Source organism: Camelina sativa, chromosome 18 (assembly GCF_000633955.1).
Source record: "Camelina sativa cultivar DH55 chromosome 18, Cs, whole genome shotgun sequence".
Lineage (NCBI taxonomy): Eukaryota > Viridiplantae > Streptophyta > Magnoliopsida > Brassicales > Brassicaceae > Camelina > Camelina sativa.
The window spans coordinates 3,165,493-3,186,479 of NC_025702.1; the positions used below are offsets into that span (position 1 = coordinate 3,165,493).

The following is a 20,987-nucleotide window of genomic DNA, read 5'->3' on the forward strand; positions in this document are numbered from 1 at the left end:
AAAACATGCAAATTGCACTATATAGGAATCTTGAGAGACAGACTCCGGAACGACAACCTTTTGTTTCTTCCCAGCCAGCTGAGCAAAATCAATTTGCTTCCCTCTGGTAACTCTACCCCCCTGAATCGCACCTATAACATCAGTAGAGGAGTGATTCCGATGAACCTGAGAAGATACAGGAATTGAATCTGGAGATGAAACATGCCTGTCAGAGATAACAGGACTGGCAGATTCTGGCACAGACTTCTTAGCATCAATTACCAGGTCTGTGTCAGAGACAATAGGCACCACTGCAACCCGTAGGAATGAGGTGTTGTCAAACACTACATTGACAGTCTCCTGAACAGATCGCAAACGTTTGTTGTAAACACGAAAGACAATTCTATGTCCAGAATAACCTAGAAAGATGCCTTCATCACTCTTGGAGTCAAATTTACCCAACTGATCCTTATCATTCAGAATATAGCAGAGGCATCCAAACACATGGAAATAGTGCACGGTTGGAGATTTTCCCTTTCCAAAGCTCATAGGGAGTCTTACTGGTCCTTGGGTGAACATGCACACGATTGATGATATAACAGGCTGTGTTCACAGCTTCATCCAAGAACCGATGAGGAACCTGATTTCCATGCAGCATAGCTCGTGCCATCTCTTGTAGCGTCATGTTCTTACGTTCAACAACACCATTCTGTTCGGACGTTCTTGGTGTAGAGCATTGATGTGTAATGCCTTGATGCCCACATATTTGTTCAAATATGTCGTTTTGAAACTCACCACCATGATCGCTTTGAATGGTTTCGATTGAGCATTTCTCACTTTTAATCTGCATGGCAAGAATACGAAAGCACTCAAGAGTATCAGATATATCACGAAGAAACCTTACCAAGGCGTAGCGAGTGTAGTCATCCACCATCCACCAAGAACACATCCTTCAGATGTGGTTGAGCGTCACCACTTGTTGCACCCTTTCCTTGGATTGTGCCCTTTCCTCCATCTCGATATGTGACTCTTCCACCAGCAACATCTTCTATATGAGACAAATTGTCAAGAGCACCTGTCATATGTCTGGAGCATCCGCTGTCAAAGTATCATTTAGCCTGATCAACCTTAGTTCTATCCGATGTGTATGCAACATGAAGTAGAGATCATCTTTCCTGACAGACCCTTGACTAACTCTTCTAACAGCTGGATATAAACCACCATTCTGCACTAGATTTGTCACACAATTCTGAAACTGGTAGCACTGGACCTTATAGTGGTTTAGATGACCACAATACCAACATCCTCTTCTCCTGCTGAGACTAACAGAGCGCTGAGCAGGCTGTTGGTAATTATGTGAACCATATGACTGTCTTCCAGGCAACTCCCGTTGCATAATCATCCGCCTGTGATGCGGGTTCACCTTAGGGAACTGATTAAGTTGAGCGATTGATGCAACAGGTTGTTCTTTGAGTTTCTGCTCAGTGTTTTGCCCTTTAACAAATTGTGTGGACTAGTCAGAGCTGATTCCTTAATACCCCAGACCCCACTTTGCAGTGCTTGATTGTCCAGTACTGAGTAAGATGTCCAGATCTTTAGTTCCTTTACTCAGCATCCTGAGGTTCTTCAGTTGTTCCTACAATTGCTTCTCAAGACGCAGAGACTTGGCTTTTTCTTCACTCAGTTCCTTAGACAACATTGCAATGTTCATCTGAAGAGTATCTTTCTCGGCAGACAGCTCACTGTTATCTTGAGTCTTTTGCACAACAGTATGAATAAGAAGCCCTAACTGATATTCCATTGACAAGTCAGCCTCCTCTCCATCTGAGTCAGATTCAATCTTCTTGTCAAAGTCTTCTTCTAACAACAGAGCTTCGTCTCCTTCATCTTCCTCGATGACTCCCAGCAGAGCCACAAAGTTGTTCAGAATTTCAACTTTGTTGTCATCTTAATCAGAATTTCTTTCACTCTATGTGATGTAGGACGTCTGCTTATTACCTTGTGAAGGACAATTAGTCTTGGTATGACCAAAACCCTTGCACCCATAGCATTGCAAAGAGTTCTTACGTTTGTTATTTGGACACTCAGCCTTGTAATGCCCATACCCTTCACATTCAGCATACTGACGCTCCGGCTTATTACTCTTCCTGAACCCCTTGTCAGAATCAGCATTTCTGAGTGATGTAGTTCCCTTTCGCTGACCTCTCTCCATCTTGAGAAAGTACTTCTTAACCAACAGACCCACCTTTTCTTCGTCTTCAAGCTCCTGAGATTCAGCAAGCCTCTGTTCCTCTATAGCTTTAAGAGCAAATGACTTAGCATTGATCTTCTCTTTCTTCTTTAGTTGCATCTCAAACGCCTGCATCATCCCAACGACTTTATTGTACTTGAGCTCATCAGAGTTCAGAGACACATCAATAGCAGATCTGTGCGGTTGAAACTTGTCAGGTAGACTTCTGAGAAATTTCTTGACTAGCTTCTTGTCCTTGTATCGTTTGCCCATAACAACAGATTATTGAGCAATACCACTCAACTGACTACAATAATCTGCCATAGATTCGGTTTCAGTCATTTGCAAGTTCTCAAAGTCAGATGCAAGATTGTCCAGCCTTGTGCGCCTAACTCGGCATGTGCCTTCAAACGTGACGACCAGAATATCCCACGCCTCCTTAGCTGACACATAACCTTGAACTTGGTTAAAGATGTCTCTCGGCAGAGATTTGAAGATGACCGACAGCGCCTGTGAGTTGTACTTGGACTCAGCCTTTTCTTCAGCTGTCCATTTCTTTATGTGTTTCTGCACCAGTTCGCCTTCTTCATTCTTCTCAGTTGGATGAGACCACCCGTCCTCCACTGCAAACCAAGCTTACATGTCAATGCTTGAGATGACTTGCTTGATTGAGACTTTCTAGTAACCAAAGCATTCCGGATCCAGTTTCAATGGTCCTTGTAACGCAACAACCTCCAGTGATTTCTCCATACCCTAGTCGCAAGTTCTCACATGTTGAAAAATATACCAGAACTTTTTATCAGGTGTCTGTTCTGATACCAATTGTAAAGGTATAGAGAACACAACACACACAATAAAACACTTGGAACGCGCCAAGCAAACGCTTTAATCAATCTTATAAAAACTTTCATTTCTTACAAGACTTGAAAACTAAGCTCACTCTCCTATCTGTCTAACACAACACCCTGTGTAGATCTAAAAGAGTTAAAACACACTCACCTTCAAAGCTTTTTGTGTTTGCTTGAAGGTTTACAAATCTCACAACTTTTATCCCATGAGTGCTAGCTCTTTTTGCGGCTAGCCCTGGTCTACTTATAACCCCACAAATGATCTATAACCTAGATCTTTGTGTATTCCTTTATCTTTTCTTATCAAATATATTCTCAATATCTTTGAATATATATTGATCTCTTCTTCCTTCCTTTTTACGCATCTTGTCATCGTGTCCACAATATTTTTCCACATCAGCATGTCATACCACGTCAGCATATCAGACGTCTAAAACACTTCACAGCTTCATGTTACCTTCAAATCTCTGTTGTACTTTCATACCTAGTTATGTTAATGTTTAGGAAAACAACAAGTGTTAATGAACACGTTGCAACAACCTCCACCAAAATCAGCTAAGCTCAGTCGGATATGGATTCGGCCATCAACTTCGATAGCGGTCGTTGCTACAATCATTAGACATATGGCCATTGACAGAACCTGCAGTTTTCATTCCAAATGCCATTTTTTCTTGGTAATGTCTTTTTGTTCCTTGGTTTTTTTTTTCCGTGGCTGGTCATCATGAGTTTAACTATTAGTGTATTAACATGTTAAGCTAAAACTTCCAGATATTCTACTATATTAATCGAAAAGTACAAATATGAAATTAGCTTTAAAATGTGTAAAAAATTGCATTCAATTATCATTAGAAAAACTTAATCTTAGTTAATTAATTAAATAAATATAATTAATTGAAAAATAAAAAATGCTGACAGATCAAATATAAAAATCTAGAAAAAAAATATTTTCTATCTCTAATAAATTATGGAATGGACGAAAATTATTAAATATATTTTTAAAAAATAGAAACCAATCAGAATTTCAAAAACAAAGATTTTATATCCAAGTACACAATATAATTATTTTTAATAACTAAATTTCGAAGATTTTGGTAAGATTTCAAATTATGATTCCCCTATCATCTTTATTTTCTTTTATTTACAAATTGTTTGGAATTTCCATATAATACTTATGATTAATAAAATACAGAATTTTTTCTGCATATGTTGTGATTTGAATTTTTTAAAACGAAGATATATTACTCGATCTATAAAAAATGTGGGTTTTAATTTCCACATTGGCTGGTTGGTAAAATTAAATTTAGATTGATGATAAATTAATAATTTTTATTTGTTCACAATTATAATATTAAAATTACTACTTCATATTTCATAAAATAATAATGCAAATACAACAAACAAACAATATAAAACTGTAATAGAAGTCAAACATAAAATACTATAACATTCTAAAATAATTAGTATTCAAAAAGACTAATAGATAATTAAAATAAATATTATCTCAAACAAAATAACTTTACAGAACAATTCTAATTTTTATTATTATATTGAAAAAAAAAATTAATGTTGACCCGTGCTTAAAGCAGAGGATATCTCCTAGTAGTAAATTATTAATTTGGACAAGTTATTGAATGATTTTTGTTGATGGTATTTGAGTGATCAATTTTATTTTTAGTTCCTACATTTAGGAATAGAAAAATTGATGATTAGGTTGTGGCATATACTACTAAATATAAAGTGTGGTTGTATAAAAAAAATTATTTTAGTAGTCTTCATGAAAATTTCCCTAAAAAAATTGGTTAATACAAAAAAACAATTAATATGTATTCTATAATATTTTTGTTAAAAAATGTAACATCCGAGAGTCGATCCCAAAAACCTCCACTGTTTTTACATATGCCTTTTTACCAGTTAGTTAATAATCCACAACTATATCCGAAACAATTTGTAATGGGTGCCTTATTGGGCTCAATAAAGCCCGTTATACACAACACAAAATGCTAGGGTTTTGCAATCTCCCACACGCTCTCACTATATGATCCTGTTTGAAACTTGGTTTTACAGATCTCTGCGTTTTTTTATGATGGCATTGTGTCAGACACGGGGCTGTGCCTATAATAAGTTTATTAGCTTCTTATCACGATTGATTCGAGTAAAGGTTATGTTGCTTCCTGTTGTTGTCCTTTTGATCATAGAACCATACTCTGCTTCATTTACTTTATGTATGCTTTGTTTGGTTTCTAAGCTTTACAGGTTTGTCATATCTATTACTCCTGCTCTGTTGTACTTACTCACTTATGCAGGAATGATATTAGCAAAAAAAAAACAAGTTATATTAAGCGGAGGAATGACTCTAGAAAAAAGAAGTTACTGGCTCAAAGGCCTGAAAGTTTTCAGTCTGTATAAGAAATACTACGCACAAGAACCAGTCAATATATAATTCGAAAAGCAAACAACAACACTCAAATAAAAACGTCTTTTAACAACATAACAGAACAATGACACCAGAACAGCACAAGAATCAGGAATCATGAATCAGGGTCTCTCATCCTTGGACCCCAAATGCTGCCTTCAAGATGACAGATTTGTGTACCTATATATCAATCTATTCTTAAATTTGGGTACTTAAACTGAAAACTTGGGGTTGTTTTTAGTGCTTTCTGCAGTATCATAGCTAATGTGGGTGGTGGTTCCACCATTCCCGGATTTGTTATCCTTTCTTGGCTACACCAGAAGCTTCTGAGTCTCCAAACGTCAAAGATATGGGGTTCAGAAGTGTTGTCAAAGAGCTCCAATAAGCTCTTGATGGTGAATGTAACTGGAGAGAGGAAGTTCTTAATGGTAATTCCCTGGAATTTTAATGTGACATTAGATGGAAACTCTGGATAACGTTTGATTTGTGTGCAACCAGAGAGATCAACAACTTGGAGTTTTTGCAATTGATGAATGGCTGGAAAACTTTGCAAGTTCTTACAGCCGCTGAGATCAATTTGCTCAAGGTTTAGAGCTCCGGAAAGTTCCTCAGCTTCATACAACTTCTCTGAATGACGAAGGTTGATCCTCTTCAGCATCTTGAGGTTCTAAACAAAAGAAAAACACAACTGAAGTTAATGGCTAATGGAAAACAGAAAAGGTCTCAAGTTTCATTTGAGTTTGCTTACTTTGGTTCCTCCCCAAAGTCTTTGGAGTTGACTGTAAGGCATATTGAGCTCAACCAGATTACTTGTATTAAAATCTTGTGGTAAGGTTTGCAAAGGGTAATACTCCCAATGGAGAAGTCTAAGCCCATCAGGCAAAGACTCAAGAGCCTTGCGATTGTTTTCAGGATCCGAATAGTAAATCTTCAGGAATCTAAGGTTGTACATATATGCAAGTGAAGAAAGTTTGACATCTGAGTTTAAGTTAGACGCGTCAAGAGATATCGCTTCGATATCTTCAGTGCCCTGAGAACAAACAAGAGAATAGTTTGTATACGATCAAGAAACTAAAGTGAATTTTTTCTTTTGGATGTAACATGGTAGAATAAGACTGACCAGTACACATTTGAAACTTATTTTGTGGTCTTCGCTGGTTTTGAGTTTATGACACCTCCCTATTTCCCGGACTACTGCCTCGATCATGCTATGCATTTCTAGTATGTTTTCTGAAATATTCACCAGGGAGTTCTCCACCAGCCGGTCGATTCCAATCTCTGGGAAGAAACCAAGATCTTGAAGTAGTTTCGACACATACTCAACATTTGCGCCTATGAAGAAATATGCAATATACACAAGTATGTTCTTTTCGTTGTCATTAAGTGCATAGTAGCTACTCTTGACTACTTCCATAATCTGATGTGCAGGAGTTTGCATGAGGAACAAAATCTCCTTTTGATTCAGCTCCTTGTGTGATGACATCTCTTCCGCGTATAACCGTAGAGCTAAAGGGTTTCCATTTTCATGTTCAATCACCTTCTTAGAATGCTCTGGAAGAAGATTAATCTCTGTCACAACTCTTCCGGATGCACACCAAGAGAAGAGTCGCAGAGCCTCTTCCATGTTTAACCCTTCAACTTTGTATGTCTGATTGACTCGACACTGAGAAAGCACTTGCTCGTCTCTGGTGGTAACTATGATCAGGCTTCCACGGCTAAATAAGACAAGCTCAGCGAGAAAAGACTCTGCATCTAGATGATTTCTCACATCATCAAGAACAACAAGAACTCTTTGTTGAAGTGTTTTGTTTGAAAGGTTCTTGATTTGTTCCTGAAGCAACCCGTAAAGTCCCCTTTCATGATAAGCTACATGAAAGTTGTGGACGAAGCAAGTGACTTCATAGTCACCAGACATTTGGTCAAAGATTGCTTCAGCAAGCACTGTCTTGCCTACGCCTGGCATACCACAAATCCCTATTCTTTTAACTCCCCAGGGTTGCTTGCATAGGAAGTTTTCTACTTCTGCCAGCATCCTAGAGTAGATCCCGATTCTTTGTTTTGGAAATATCTTCTCATAAACATCTCTGGCAATTTTTTCTACAACTTCGTACTCACTACAAAAACCGTATTGCCCTTGTCACTTGCTATGTTATATGATGTATTAAGGAAAAAAATAAAGAAGGTATTTCTAACCTTTGACAATTGCTTGCTTCATAGCCAAGTAAGTTTGATATTTCTGTAAGAGCGTTGCGCCATTGAGTTACTTGATCTGAAGCCCCATGCTCAAAGAGCGTCTTGCCGAAACCTTTCAGCTCTTGCACATTTGATCTGCTAACTCCATAAAAGACAGTGGTCACCACATGGCCTTTGTCATGTCTCCGTTGGTTAGTCTTAAAAACTTCATCCAACAATTCCTTGGAGGATAAGTAGTTTTTAGAAAAAACCAAGACAGAAGCAACAGACTCATCATGCATATTCGTAGACACAAAGATGCCTTTACGGCCAAGTGCGGCAGAGAGATGGGGGACAAAGGACCACCGTAGTGTCTCTTCTGACCTATCAAAGCTGATTCTGACCATGGTTTGACCCGCCATGACTTGAAAATCGTAGATTTGGTAGTTTCTTGGAAATTCTTTGTTTCTGAGGTGGTTCTGTCTTTCTGAGGCAACTTGGTGATAATAGAGTAAGCCTGGAACTTGGTAATGTAATGTAAGTAATTAAAAAACGAATAACAAAATCATAATACTATTATCTAAAAGCAACTTGAATTATTTGAATTGGTGTGTGTATAGTTTCAACGATTAAGACTCTGTCATCTTGAACAAGTCTTGTGAAACAGGGGCGGATGCACATAGGAAGAAGGTGGGGCACGTGCCCCATGCTGATTTGAAAAAAAAAATCAATAGTGTACTGTATACTTATTTGTTAGATCAATTGGTTATTTGTGCAGTATATAGATATACAGTGATGAATTGGAGTCTCCCTTCTCCCATTTTCGTTTGGTTGATCTCTTCACATTATTACTTTTATTTTGATTTGCTCTATCTCTATTATATAATTTGTTTTCTAATGTTTACATTTTCTTTCAATTTTGAGCAAATTTAATTAAAATCATTTTTTAGGTAACATATTTTTGGTCAAAGTTATGTAATAATTTACAATCTATATATACTTTCTGTGATATATATGTAACTAGTATATGTATATATATAAATATAAAAATCAATGGAAGTCATTTTTTTATTATAAAATTCATGCAGTTTTTAGTAATTTTACACAAAATATTTTTAAAATATTTACTAACTACATGAATTGTGCCTCATGCTAATATTTTTTCTAGATCCGCCACTGGAAACACCCATTTTAATATTAACACCATAAATGAGAATGGATACTGCCTCCGTTGGAAGTTTCGGTTACTGCAGCTTTGTTTCTCAAGTTTTAACTCATACTAGATTTTAACCCGCAGTGCATATAATTTTATTATTATTTATATTTTATATTGTATCTGTTTGTTGAATATTGGATGTTTTGCGAATAGAGGAATAACTAAATTTTCCGACCGTTTGTGCGGTTAAATGTTTATATCAATTTTTTTAACCCGTAATATACTTCATGACCATTTGTTTGTTATATTTAGTTTGTTTTGTTTAGTGTTTGAGATTCTATTTTGATTTTTCATTATTATAACAAAAAGTAAGGGATTTAAATACATAGTAAGTCATTTATACGCTATGATTAAGTCACATTTTTAATGATTTAATTATTTTACACAATCTTAGTTTAATAACCTTAATTTTCTATGTCAAATATTCTAATATTAATAGCGTTGACAAATAATAAAATGAGGATTTAACCCGTGTTAGCACAAGTTTAATGATATTTTATTAATTCCAACATTTCATCTTTATAACTCATTTACTATATAAGCATATTATTTAGTATTTTAATTTTTTAATATTACATATTCGTTAATCCGTGTTAGCACAAGTTTAATGATATTTTATTAGTTCCGACATTTAATCTTTATAATTCATCTACTATATAAGCATATTATTTAATATTTTAATTTTTTAATATTACATATTCGTAATATTTTAAAATTTTATTAAGTTTATATATATTAATTATAATATTTAGATAAATGTGAATCGAAGTTTTTTTAAGTTAAGGATCAAAGCTCACAGGTTTTGGAAAACAAAATAGGAATCAAATTATTGTTTTTTTTGTTTGCAAAGGATTCAGAGATAGAAGGTGTAATTATATCATAATTTATGTTTCCATATTGATTATGCTGTATTTTTTAGTTGGAATGATATGTAAAATATTTAGGAAACAAAATCTGAAGTAATAATATTTTTGGAAAATATTTAGGGATTAATTTTGTAAATAAGTTTTTAAATAAGTACAAATAAAAGGGTAGAACCCAAAATGTACTTCAAAAATGTATATATAGATTGAAGAATCATATTAATGATATTCTTTTATTATTATTATTGATTCAAAATCGTCCCGTCATATATATAACTCGTCATGCAATATAACTCATCTGTGTTATTTAAAATCTTTCATATTTTTAAATATTTATAATTTGAAACGTTTTATAAAGTTTAGATATATCAGTTATATATTTTAAACTTCTTAAAAATTAAAATTTACTATATACGTTAAATTTATAATATATGTATGTTGAACAAATGTTTTTTATATTAATTGAGTAATATATGTCCGTTTAAAAAAATTCAAATCACAATATATGCAAAAAAAAAAAATTATTAATTTTATGTATTATATGATGATTCATAACTATTAAAAGTTAAATTTAAACAAAGATGATAGGAAAATAAAAAATTTGAATTTGGAACAAATCTTCTAATGTCTATAATAATTGTAGAACATTAGATATTTGAATAAATAAACTATTTTAATTGTTTTTGGTTATAAGAATAGTAGAGAAAGTTAACTAAACTTGTTAGATATTGATTTAAAGCATTCAATGCTAATAGTTTTCAAAACAAATCTAATTTTCAAAAGACTTTACAAAAATACTAGTATAGATGCAACAGCTATATATGTAGTTAGGAATATAGAATATGCAAAATAACATTCCACCAACCACCAAAAAACAAACACAACAAGAATAAACTGGTGGCACATAATAAAAGACGTGTACTTGTGAAATTACGCAGGTCTAAATTTCTTTAAATAAATAAGAGATTTCATTGGCCAAGTCTTTTCCATGATCGTGCAAAACTTCTTGAAATACATTATGCCTTTCTTCCACGATTCATTGAGATTCAGCTTACTGTCGTATGGATAAAAATTAATATATCAGTTTAGTAGGCATTTATTTAGCCATTTACAATACCAAATTGTATTTGTATAATTTATAGATGTCAACTAACTAGGATCCGAATGATGTTTCACGTTTCACATGTTGTCTTTGTGAATCAGTTTGTTTCTTTACAACGCATGTAACGTTTTTGAATCTAAAACAAACTTAAATACAATGTAATGAGTTCTTATGTTCTGGTGGAGAATCAGAGCACTAAGATATCTTCATAGTCCCGATGACCGGAGTTCAAAAGAAGAACAAGCTTATTCTGAATAGTATTGTCGATCCTTTGGCCTAGCCGTTCTGCAGAGAGTGAGTTCTCGCCATGTTTACGGCTATTACGCTCGAGCCATAGAGAGTGCACCGTTACCCAAAATGGGTAACGTAGAAGTAGCAGACACTACAAGAAATATGTATAATGTTAGCGCGAATGAAATGCTATCTTATATATTACATAGCGTTATCGTAAATATTGTGACATCGGCAGCTATGGTAGATATCCCACCTATTATAGCGTTTTTGACATGCTTTGATAGATCCCCACATAAGATAGCAGTTTTTGACATACTTTGATAGATCCCCACATAAAATATCATTTTTATGTTATAACCCTAGTTGAATGCTATAATACATTTTATTGTAACACAAAACTAATGCTATTCTCTTGTTATATAAATTTTATAATTTATATATTTGAATCTTGTTTTGCATAATTTATTCAATTAGATATAATTTTAAATATATATATATATATATTTCATAAAATCATTCACATACGTAACATTAAATATTATATTAACTAAAAGAATCTTACATAACATAAGTGTTAGTCTCAAAATAAAATAAAACTAACTTCACATTCCCAAACTAATCTCCTCTGTTTTGGTAGTCTCCGAGTCTTTGTTGTCATTCCAAAAAAGAGTCTTCATTTATCTGAAAATCTTACAAGTATGATAGTAAAGTTTCTGCTTGTATGTACAAAATCTATCACTGAAATAATACAAAGCCTACAACCACCTACCAATCGACTCACACCAGAATCTAGTTGCCAACCAATAGCAGCTGAAACAAAAAAAATATTTCATACTTTGCAGAAAACTGCTTAACAATATCTGAAAGAGTTCTTTAACATCTCTTAACCTTAAGATCATTAAAGCATGTTTTGAAGTAAAATCACAAACAATGATCAACACAAATAAATAAAAACAAACGAGTGTGTACAAAGGTTCTTCAAAGATACTTGCCTGAGTTTAGTTTTTTACTTACTTTTGAGAGCCAATCACACTAAACGAGCAACAAGAAGTTCACAATATATACCAACGAGTTCATAAGTAGCCATTTTCGTCTCTTCTCTCACCACATGGTCCACCTGAGAAAGCATAACCATTCCAGACCCCAAAAACACCAACAAAGTTTATTTTCTACTAATGTTCCAAACCCACAAAACACCAACAAAGTTTTATTATAAGCAATATAAATGAAATAAGTACATAAGATCACACTCATGGTGGTCAAAACTTACAGATTGTGAAGATAGATGGGCAAATATTTAAGCACATATCAACTTTATGAGTTGGCTGCTGAGTTGTCATCTTGCTTCTTCTTGCCTCGAGAAGTTCTTACATCGACAAATATATAAAAAGGAAACTTTTTCAATCGTTGAGTCCGGCTATATAATATGACGCAGGGAAACACAAAATCTTACAAGTATCATAGTTAAGTTTCTGCTTGTATGTACAAAGACAAACCAAGAATCTTACATTCTCCTCCTTGAGCTGAAGTTTCTACAATTCAAGAATCTGTTCCAAGAGAAAACCAGCTTCTCTTTGCACCTGCAACCATCAAAATGATCGGTACATCAGCAGCTACTTAGAGATCTATTCAACTACAAAGCTTAAAAATATATACAAAAGAACTAAGAGCATATGGCCTAGTGGGTTGAGGACTCGCCCTATAAATCAAGATCGTTGTGGTTTCCTCTTGGGCATTGTAGACGCCTTAAGGATTAGTTAGTCCTACTGTCAAACTAGTAATGAATATATATACAAAAACAATATTCAAAACTTGTTCATCTCGGTTCGTCCCTTAGGTATAACCTAGAGTCTTTCTTTCTCCCTCTCTGGCAATTTTATCGAACCCAAAATCTCTCTATCTCTCTCTGGCTTCATAATCGCTAAATCGTGGGAGAATATATATACATCAGATCTGAAGTAACCTGAGTCCTCTGAGCTGTTACCTTGCCGAACAACAAGGAAACTCAGAATCAATTCAGGATGAAGGAGATTTGAGCTCAAATTGAAGAAATCTAGGGTGATGCTGTCGAAAGGTTAATTTACTTGAGACGATAAATAAGAAATATGAGCCGAGAAGAGAAATAGAAGATGAGAGGAATACCAGTATCTTTAACGGCGAAAGACGAAGAAGAAAGAGAAGAAGTGGAGCTTCAAAATCTGGGCTGGTCATCGACGAAGACAAAGATCTGGGGTTTGATTCTTTGGAGATGGAGAAAGGGGATCAAGGTTGAAGGAAAGAGCAAGAGGTTCAGTGTCGCGGCTACCTTCAACGGCGGCCGGCGAGTTTAATCGGTGACTGGGAGAATCGACTTGTGGGTTTCGGAGAGTTAAGTCGTCTCACTCTCAGGATGGTTTTGTCTTAAGTTTTTTTTGAGTCTTAGGTTTTTTCGAGAGAAAGAGAGGAAGTTGAGTGTGAAATGTCTAATTTATTTTGGCTAAGTGTTGGGCGGAATAATCAATTTTAGTTTCCGGCTTAGTAAAATTTTGTCTTAGCCTTAATAAAATGCTATCATATGATAACCAAAATTATAATTCATCTTCAATAGCAATTCAGTAAATCGTGCTATTACCTTATGCTATCAATGAGGACTTTTTTTTGTAGTGAGAGGACTCTTGCCGATGTTGGAATCTGTAATGAGTATCTTGAGTTCGTCCCAATCTGCTGTCGAGTGGGCGCCAAGTAAACCAGCTGTGAGCTTGCTCCAGATTTGATGAGAATACGGACATTGGAAAAAGAGTTTGCAAGTTTTCAGCCCCTCTCTAGAATCGATTACGCATTTACGCTCGTGCTACAAATCGTTTTGTTTAAACTGATCGACCTAGGCGGCTCGATAATAACCAAGTCTAAAAAATCTCATTAAGCCTCACATGCGTATCACATGACTTTGACTTCCAAAGACCAAGCTGAAACCATCTGCGTCCTCGAGAGTCTTTAGCTTCAGTTTAACTTCTTCTTGAGCTTGAAACATTGATTTTTCTATATTTTTAAATAATCAATACAAAATTATATATGGAAACAAATAAATTTAATATTTGAAACATGTAAAGAAACTTTAGAACTAGCTAGATTCACTGATGTCCTCTCTTTTGAAAACGTTTCCTGTCTGGATTGGATAACTAATACGTAAATGTTATTTTGTCTGGGATTAACTATTAAACATTTTTCAAACTTTTGTTTCCACGACTGTTTCGCCAATACCTGGAAAAAAAGTAAACTATAATTTAAGCTATTGTTAGTTGCAAGACGCACTTGTCCATTACATTGTCCAATTGCTTAGAAAAATGGAAAAGCCCCACTTGGTACGGGTTTGTTTAAAAGTAAATGCGAAATTTGAAGTCTTCTCCCATTGTAAAGGATAAGATATGTTGTCTTATAACAGATAAAAATGATTGCAATGAAGATGTGGTGTCTGAATATTCCTTTAAGAAAAAGGTGGTACGTGGAATGAACTACTTCGACCTTGGAGTCTTGAGAGTTGGAACGAGGAGGGCACACATGTTGCTACCTTGTCATGTTATCCTATAATACTTAACAAGAAACTATGGGTGCAAATGGATGACTTAAGTTAATAGGTTGAATGATCATTCAACCAATTTTTTACCATTCGAGATAAAGAAGTTGAAAAACTCATTCAACCCATTCAACCAAAAAAACTGGAGAAATGAATAAATTATAAAGGAAATTTGTTCAACTCTTTCATCTCCTATTTAGTGGATGAATGAGTTGAATGCTATTCAACTCATCTTTTTCAACTCATTCATCCCTAATGCAACCATTTCCACCCTAAATATATGTCAATTAATGTTCATTTTCTTCCACATTCACTCTCTCTCTGTCTCCAAAGTATATCCAATCAAAAACCTCTAAAATGGCGCTAGGATTCCCTCTACAGGCTGTCCAAGAACCACTGGTTCCGTGCCACCAAGTGTTTGTTAATTTCCGGGGAGCTGAACTGCGCCACAACTTCATCAGCTTCCTAGAGCCAGCGTTGAAAACCGTTGGGATCAATGTGTTTGTGGACAATAACGAGAAAAGAGGAGAAGATCTAACCTCTCTATTCCGTAGGATTGAGGAATCAAAGATCGCATTAGTCGTGTTCTCGAGGAGGTACATGGAATCAATATGGTGTTTGAACGAGTTGGTGAAGATCAAAGAACGAGCTGATGAAAAGAAACTTTTGGTCATTCCCATTTTCTTTAAGGTTAAGCCAACTGAATTAATAGGGCTTCTTGATGAAGCATGTAAGAGTCATGGAATTTTGCATGAAGCTCACATTCTGAACAAATGGAAGGTGGCGTTGGAGTGTATTAAGTCAAAGACAGGATTTCCCTTGAAGGACAAGAGGTATTGGTTTAGTTCGATGCCCTTAAATCTTATAACGTGCTACTCTCTAAAAGTTTAAGACTAAAACATGGAGTTCATTTTCATTTTTTTTCAGTCAAGCATACCAAATTTTATAACATATACTTCAAACAACAGTCATGTTTCTCATGTTCTAGTTATGGTTAGCATAATAAAGAGAAAATTTAAGGAAGAGGTCTTTGATGCAATGAGATCCGGCTGGGAGAATTTTTAATTTTAAAACGCTTTTAAGTTTGTTAAAAATCTAATAGAGGAATGCTTCGAAATACTATAATTTAAGTTTTATTTCCAAAAATACCACACTTAAGCTTTTTTCTAAAAATATCACAAAAGTTTGTTTTTTCCAAAAATACCACAAACACCAAAAATTAGTGTTTCATTGGGTATAATTTTTTTTTTAGGTTTGGGTTGACAAATTTAGATTTAGGTTATAGTTTTTAGGGGTATGGTTTAGTATTTAGGATTTAGGGATTCGTTTTTAGTATAAAAATTTTAGTTCAATTTTGTGATATTTTTGGAAAAAATAAAATTTAGTGGTATTTTTGAAAGAAAAAAAAACTAAAAGTGATACTTTTGGAAGAAAACTCATTTTAGTGGTATTAATGAGAATTGTTCAATCTAATATGACATCAAATACTGTATTCTTAACAATCCAAAGAGAAAACAAAGTATCCTACTATATTAACTAGGACCCAGAACCCCCACGATATCGCGGGAAAATATTTTAAGAAAAACTGTAAATAAATTTTAAAATATAAAATTATACATTATAAAATCATTTGAATGTAACAGAATAGTTTGAATACATAAACATTAAACATAAACTGTTACTCAAAACAAAACCATCAAAATAAAAACTTATAACAAAAAATATTATGTAGAATAAACTCAACTTTGTAAAAAACATTGTTTAAAATATAATAAATATATAAGATATTTTATGAAGAATTATAATAAAGACCTACAATTAAAAATCATTATGATAAAGTGATTTTAACTGAGAATATTGAACTAATGGTTTTATTGAGTAAATATATTTTTTCTATTAAATAATTATAATTAAAATATATTTAATAGTGAGTGAAACTGTATCAACGAAAAATTAAAATTAAAATACCCAACTTTTAAAAACATAATAAAATAAATGAAAATAGTTTTTAGAGAAATTTACGATAAATAGATGCAACTGTAAATTCTATATTAAGTTTATTAAATTTTTTTATTGCTATAATCATTTCTAAAATTTGGTTTAGATTATAGAACAACAGTTCCAATATTTTTTTCTTTTAAAAAACAAATAAAAACAAAAAATTTACGAAAATGTACTACGAAAAATCGCAAATGTTGTGTCTGCACTGGATTATATTTATACCTAATATTAGAGTTGCAACTTTAAAAGATATGAATATTTGAATAAACACAACTCTACAATGAATAGTTGCAACTTTATAAAAAAACTGTTATAATGAACAATCGCAACTTTTTGTAAAACACACAATTTAATTTTTTTACAGATTTTTTTGGAAAATAATCCAAAAGGTACGATTGAAAAAACTCAACTTTTGGTGGCATTTATTCGGATTACTGTTATATTCATCATTCCAAAAGTCTTTTGTTAAATCAAGAATTAGAGTAATTTCTTAACTTTTAAAAGAATGAATGCTAGAAACTAATTTAGAAAACTTTTGTAAACCGTTGAGATTAAAATTTTAGTTGATTTAGTGTTACGACAAAAAAAATGAAAACAGTTCAAACTGATAAATATATATAGATTTCAAAAGATACAAATGTTCCAATATTCACAACTCTACAGTGAACAATTGTAAATTTTCATAAATAACTCTTTTAATGATCGATCACGATTTTTCGAAAAATATCCAAAAGGTATGATTAAAAAAACACAACTGTTAGTCGCATTATTCGGATTGTTATTATATATAGATTGAGAAGTACAAATATGAAACTAATCTTATAAAGTGTAAAAAAATACAGTTTCATGTCATTGGTTTTAAGGAAAATTTTTAATTTTCAGTAAGGGTAAAAATATAATTTTAATATATTATAAAGTTTTTAAAATAATTATTATTTTCCAAAAAAAAAAATACTTTCTCTCTCTATTTAATTATGGACGAAAATTACTAATTATTTTTTTAAAATTGTAAACCAATCAGAATTGAATCAACAAAATATGTTGATTCAATTACTATTTAAATTTTAGCATGTTTTTTCGGTTCTAACCAAAATAACTATTTAAATTTTTAAAATCGAAGATATACTACTTAATCTATAAAAAAAATTGTGTTTTAATTTTCCACATCAACGTATTGGTAAAAATAAATTTATGCGGTTGATAAATTAATAAATTTAATTTGCTCATAATTACAATATTATAATTACTACATTAAAATATTTCACAAAATAATAATGCAAATACAACAAACAAATAATATAAAACTATAATATACATCAAACAAATTTAAATATTATAATAATCTAAAGTAATTAGGGGGTGTATTAAATCTAATATATCAATTGATTTGAGTTTTCATGAGAATTTAAATGGTTTGGATGATTTTAGAGAAGTTGATATGATTTATTATAAAATTCTTTCAAATTCCACCTAAAATCAAGAGATTTGGACTTTGTATTTTTAGCTAAACACATCCTCTCAAATTCTCAAGAATCCTTAAAATCATTAAAATCTAAATCTCCAAACTATTTTGAATAACAATAGATTTTTAAATCATCAGTTTAATAACAATAGATTTTAAAGTAAATTTTTTAAAATACATGATTGAATAACATAGGATTTGTAAATTTGACATAAATCACTGTCAGGTCGAATACACTCCCGTTAGTATTGAAAAATATATATGTAGATTTACCAAACAATTTTAATATTAAATATATATACTGTTTTAAACAAAATAACTTTTTAAATAAATATAACAATAATTTTTTTATCATATAATAATTTGAAAATAATGTTGTTGTGTGCTTTATAGCACGAAATATTTACCAGTTGATTAGTATTAAGAAATCACTACAACGAATAAGACAACATTTTGGCAAAGAGATTAATGTTAGTGATTAGTATAACATATTTCAATTTGAGTATTTGGAACAGATTTCGTAATGGGTTTTAAACTTTTGGTATGGTTAATCAAAGATATATGAAGCTGACCGGGAAATAGTAATTTGACTTTGATTTCGGTTTGGTTGACTCAGTTTGGTTTAATCAATTTGATTCCGTTGAAATATCAATATCCTCCAAACCCTAAACCCCAAATCTCAGATCTATCATCTCTCTGATGGTTCATGATTGAATAGTTTGATTTCGATTCTCTCATTCGATAAGATCTCTGTTCTCTAATTATGATGGCAGCAACGTGGCCGAGTTCGTCAAGACAATCGTCAACGAAGTTATGCAAAGGCTCGGCGACATTCCATCTTTGGAAGGAGAAGGCATTGAGATGGCTACTCCGTTTGGACTCGAACATCGGATCAAGCAAGTCGAGGAAAAGTTGGATTTTTCTCGCCGTGACGAAACTCGAATCGTCGGAATCGTTGGGATGCCTGGCATTGGTAAAACCACTCTCGCCACGGAGTTGTTCCACAGCTCTCGACAACGGTTCGTTCGTTGTGTGGCTTTTATGAAGATCCGTGATAAATGGGTGGAGTATGGTCCTGATCGTGTGAGGAAGATGTTCTTTGAAGCTTTACTAGAGAACACAAGTATAGACGTAACTGATGAGACTAGGCATGGTTGCTTTGCAAAACTACTTCTCGGTAACAAAGTCTTTGTTGTTCTTGATGATGTGAGTAGCAAAAAACAAATAGATGTTCTTCTTGGTGACCGAAACTGGATTAAGCAAGGAAGCAGGATTGTTATTACAACCCGTGACAGGGCATTCATCACTGAGTTAGATCCAAACCCTTACGTGGTTCCAAGATTGAATCTTGGAGATGGGTTGAGGTACTTCAGCTTTTATGCCTTCGAAGATCACATCTGCAACCCCGAGATGGGAAATTATCTGAAAATGTCAAGAGAGTTTGTGGATTACGCTAGAGGGAATCCATTAGCTCTCAGGGTATTGGGTAGGGATCTTCTAAGGAAAGGTGAGGATCAATGGAGAGAGCGGCTTGATACATTGGCTAAAACTCCAAACAAGAGTATTCATGATATTTTGAAAATTAGTTATAATGAACTTACTCAACAGGAGAAAGATGTGTTCCTTGATATAGCATGTTTCTTTAGATCAGAGGATGAGTATTATGCGAGAAGCTTACTGCATTCTGGCCATAGTGAGTCCTTCCAAGCTGACAGGGAGATAACGGATCTTTCCCACAAGTTTTTTATTAGTATCTCTGGCGGGAGCGTAGAGATGCATGATTTACTACATACATTCGCCATGGAAATTTGTTCATTAACATCTTGTGGAGTTAATCAGGAGAAATATAGGCTGTTGAATGAAAACTCCATTAAGGCTGCACTGCGTGGCGAAATGGTGAGGTTAATTAAATAGCTTAAGCTTTCAGTTTTCTTGTTATAAGGGAATTTATGGTTTTGCCCTTTAAACTTATTTTTTCAGGAAACCAAAACTGTTAGAGGCATTTCTCTAGACATGTCTGAAGTAACGAACATGCCTTTAGATAGGTTGGTCTTTACAGAAATGTGCAATCTCCGCTACCTTAAACTCTGCAGTTCTACCTGTCCACGGGAGTGTAAAAGCGACTGCAAATTAAACTTTCCTGATGGACTTTCATTTCCGTTGAAAGAGGTCAGATACCTTGACTGGCTGAAATTTCCTTTGGAGGAACTTCCACCAGACTTCAACCCGATAAATCTTGTTGATCTCAGGCTGCCTTACAGCAACATTAAACAAGTCTGGAAGGTTTCCAAGGTTAGTATAGATATGTCTGGTTCCTCTTTTCTTGTTATAGTTATGTAGATTACTGACTGGTGGTGGAAAAATTATGTGATTTTTTTAATAGGATACACCGAAACTGAAGTGGGTCGATCTTAACAACTCAAGAATGTTGCAGACATTGTCAGGGTTTTTGATGGCCCCAAATCTTTTGAGATTGAATCTTGAAGGTTGCTCAAGTCTAGTTTGTCTGTCTGAAGAGATGGGAACAATGGAAAGTCTTGTTTTCTTGAACCTAAGAGGATGCACAAGTCTCAGGCATCTACCAAAGATAAATCTGAGTTCATTGAGAACTCTTATCCTCAGCGGGTGTTCGAACCTTCAAGAATTTCGGCTAATTTCAGAAAATCTAGAATATTTGTACTTAGATGGAACTGCAATAGAGGATCTCCCTTCAGACATTGTGAAGCTTCAGAGACTTATCTTATTGAATCTGAAAGAGTGTAGAAGGCTTGGGAGTCTTCCAGAGTGCATTGGAAAGCTTAAAGCTCTTCAAGAACTGATTCTCTCTGGCTGTTCAGATCTCAAGAGTTTTCCAAATGTTGTAGAGAACATGGAAAATTTCAGGGTGTTACTACTTGATGGAACGTCAATTGGA

General features: G+C 33.6%; 3 protein-coding genes and 1 long non-coding RNA gene across 6 annotated transcripts in view; 2 read left to right on the top strand and 2 right to left on the bottom strand.

The window, feature by feature from the left end:
• LOC104760405 (probable WRKY transcription factor 16) lies at nt 5,425-8,148 on the bottom strand. The gene is made up of 4 exons (XM_010483328.2): nt 7,664-8,148; nt 6,591-7,584; nt 6,219-6,500; nt 5,425-6,137 (listed from the first exon to the last, which is right to left on the bottom strand). The coding sequence occupies exons 1-4, from the start codon at nt 8,062-8,064 to the stop codon at nt 5,658-5,660; spliced, it is 2,157 nt and encodes a 718-aa protein (XP_010481630.1). The 5' UTR covers nt 8,065-8,148; the 3' UTR covers nt 5,425-5,657.
• Nucleotides 11,539-13,520, bottom strand: LOC104760406. 3 transcript variants are annotated; one of them, XR_762907.2, is made up of 5 exons: nt 13,042-13,189; nt 12,566-12,637; nt 12,328-12,423; nt 11,827-12,174; nt 11,539-11,738 (listed from the first exon to the last, which is right to left on the bottom strand). It is a non-coding gene; the product is annotated as an uncharacterized LOC104760406 (long non-coding RNA). The 3 variants fall into 3 exon arrangements; XR_762903.2 differs by lacking the exon at nt 13,042-13,189 and adding an exon at nt 13,200-13,520 and having other exon boundaries at nt 11,541-11,738; XR_762904.2 differs by lacking the exon at nt 13,042-13,189 and adding an exon at nt 13,200-13,512 and having other exon boundaries at nt 11,715-12,174.
• LOC104763097 (protein PHLOEM PROTEIN 2-LIKE A6-like) lies at nt 14,968-15,501 on the top strand. Its single transcript, XM_010486512.1, has one exon. The coding sequence runs from the start codon at nt 14,968-14,970 to the stop codon at nt 15,499-15,501; it is 534 nt and encodes a 177-aa protein (XP_010484814.1).
• Nucleotides 18,723-20,987, top strand: part of LOC104760408 (disease resistance-like protein CSA1) — a 4,220-nt gene continuing 1,955 nt past the window's right edge. The window contains exons 1-2 of the mRNA XM_010483329.2: nt 18,723-19,969; nt 20,054-20,365. Of these exons, the coding sequence (XP_010481631.1) occupies nt 18,887-19,969; nt 20,054-20,365 (1,395 nt within the window). The 5' untranslated portion in view covers nt 18,723-18,886. The remainder of the gene's footprint in view (nt 19,970-20,053; nt 20,366-20,987) is intronic.

Bases quoted from the DNA above. Each gene is read 5' to 3' on its own strand.
- LOC104760405 (XM_010483328.2), bottom strand. From the start codon at position 8,064: ATGGCGGGTCAAACCATGGTCAGAATCAGCTTTGATAGGTCAGAAGAG. The intron at 6,501-6,590 runs GTCAGTCTTATT...GTTTGTTCTCAG, and splicing joins TAAGTTTCAAATGTGTACTG to GGCACTGAAGATATCGAAGC. The intron at 6,138-6,218 runs GTAAGCAAACTC...TCTTTTGTTTAG, and splicing joins GACTTTGGGGAGGAACCAAA to AACCTCAAGATGCTGAAGAG.
- LOC104763097 (XM_010486512.1), top strand. From the start codon at position 14,968: ATGGCGCTAGGATTCCCTCTACAGGCTGTCCAAGAACCACTGGTTCCG.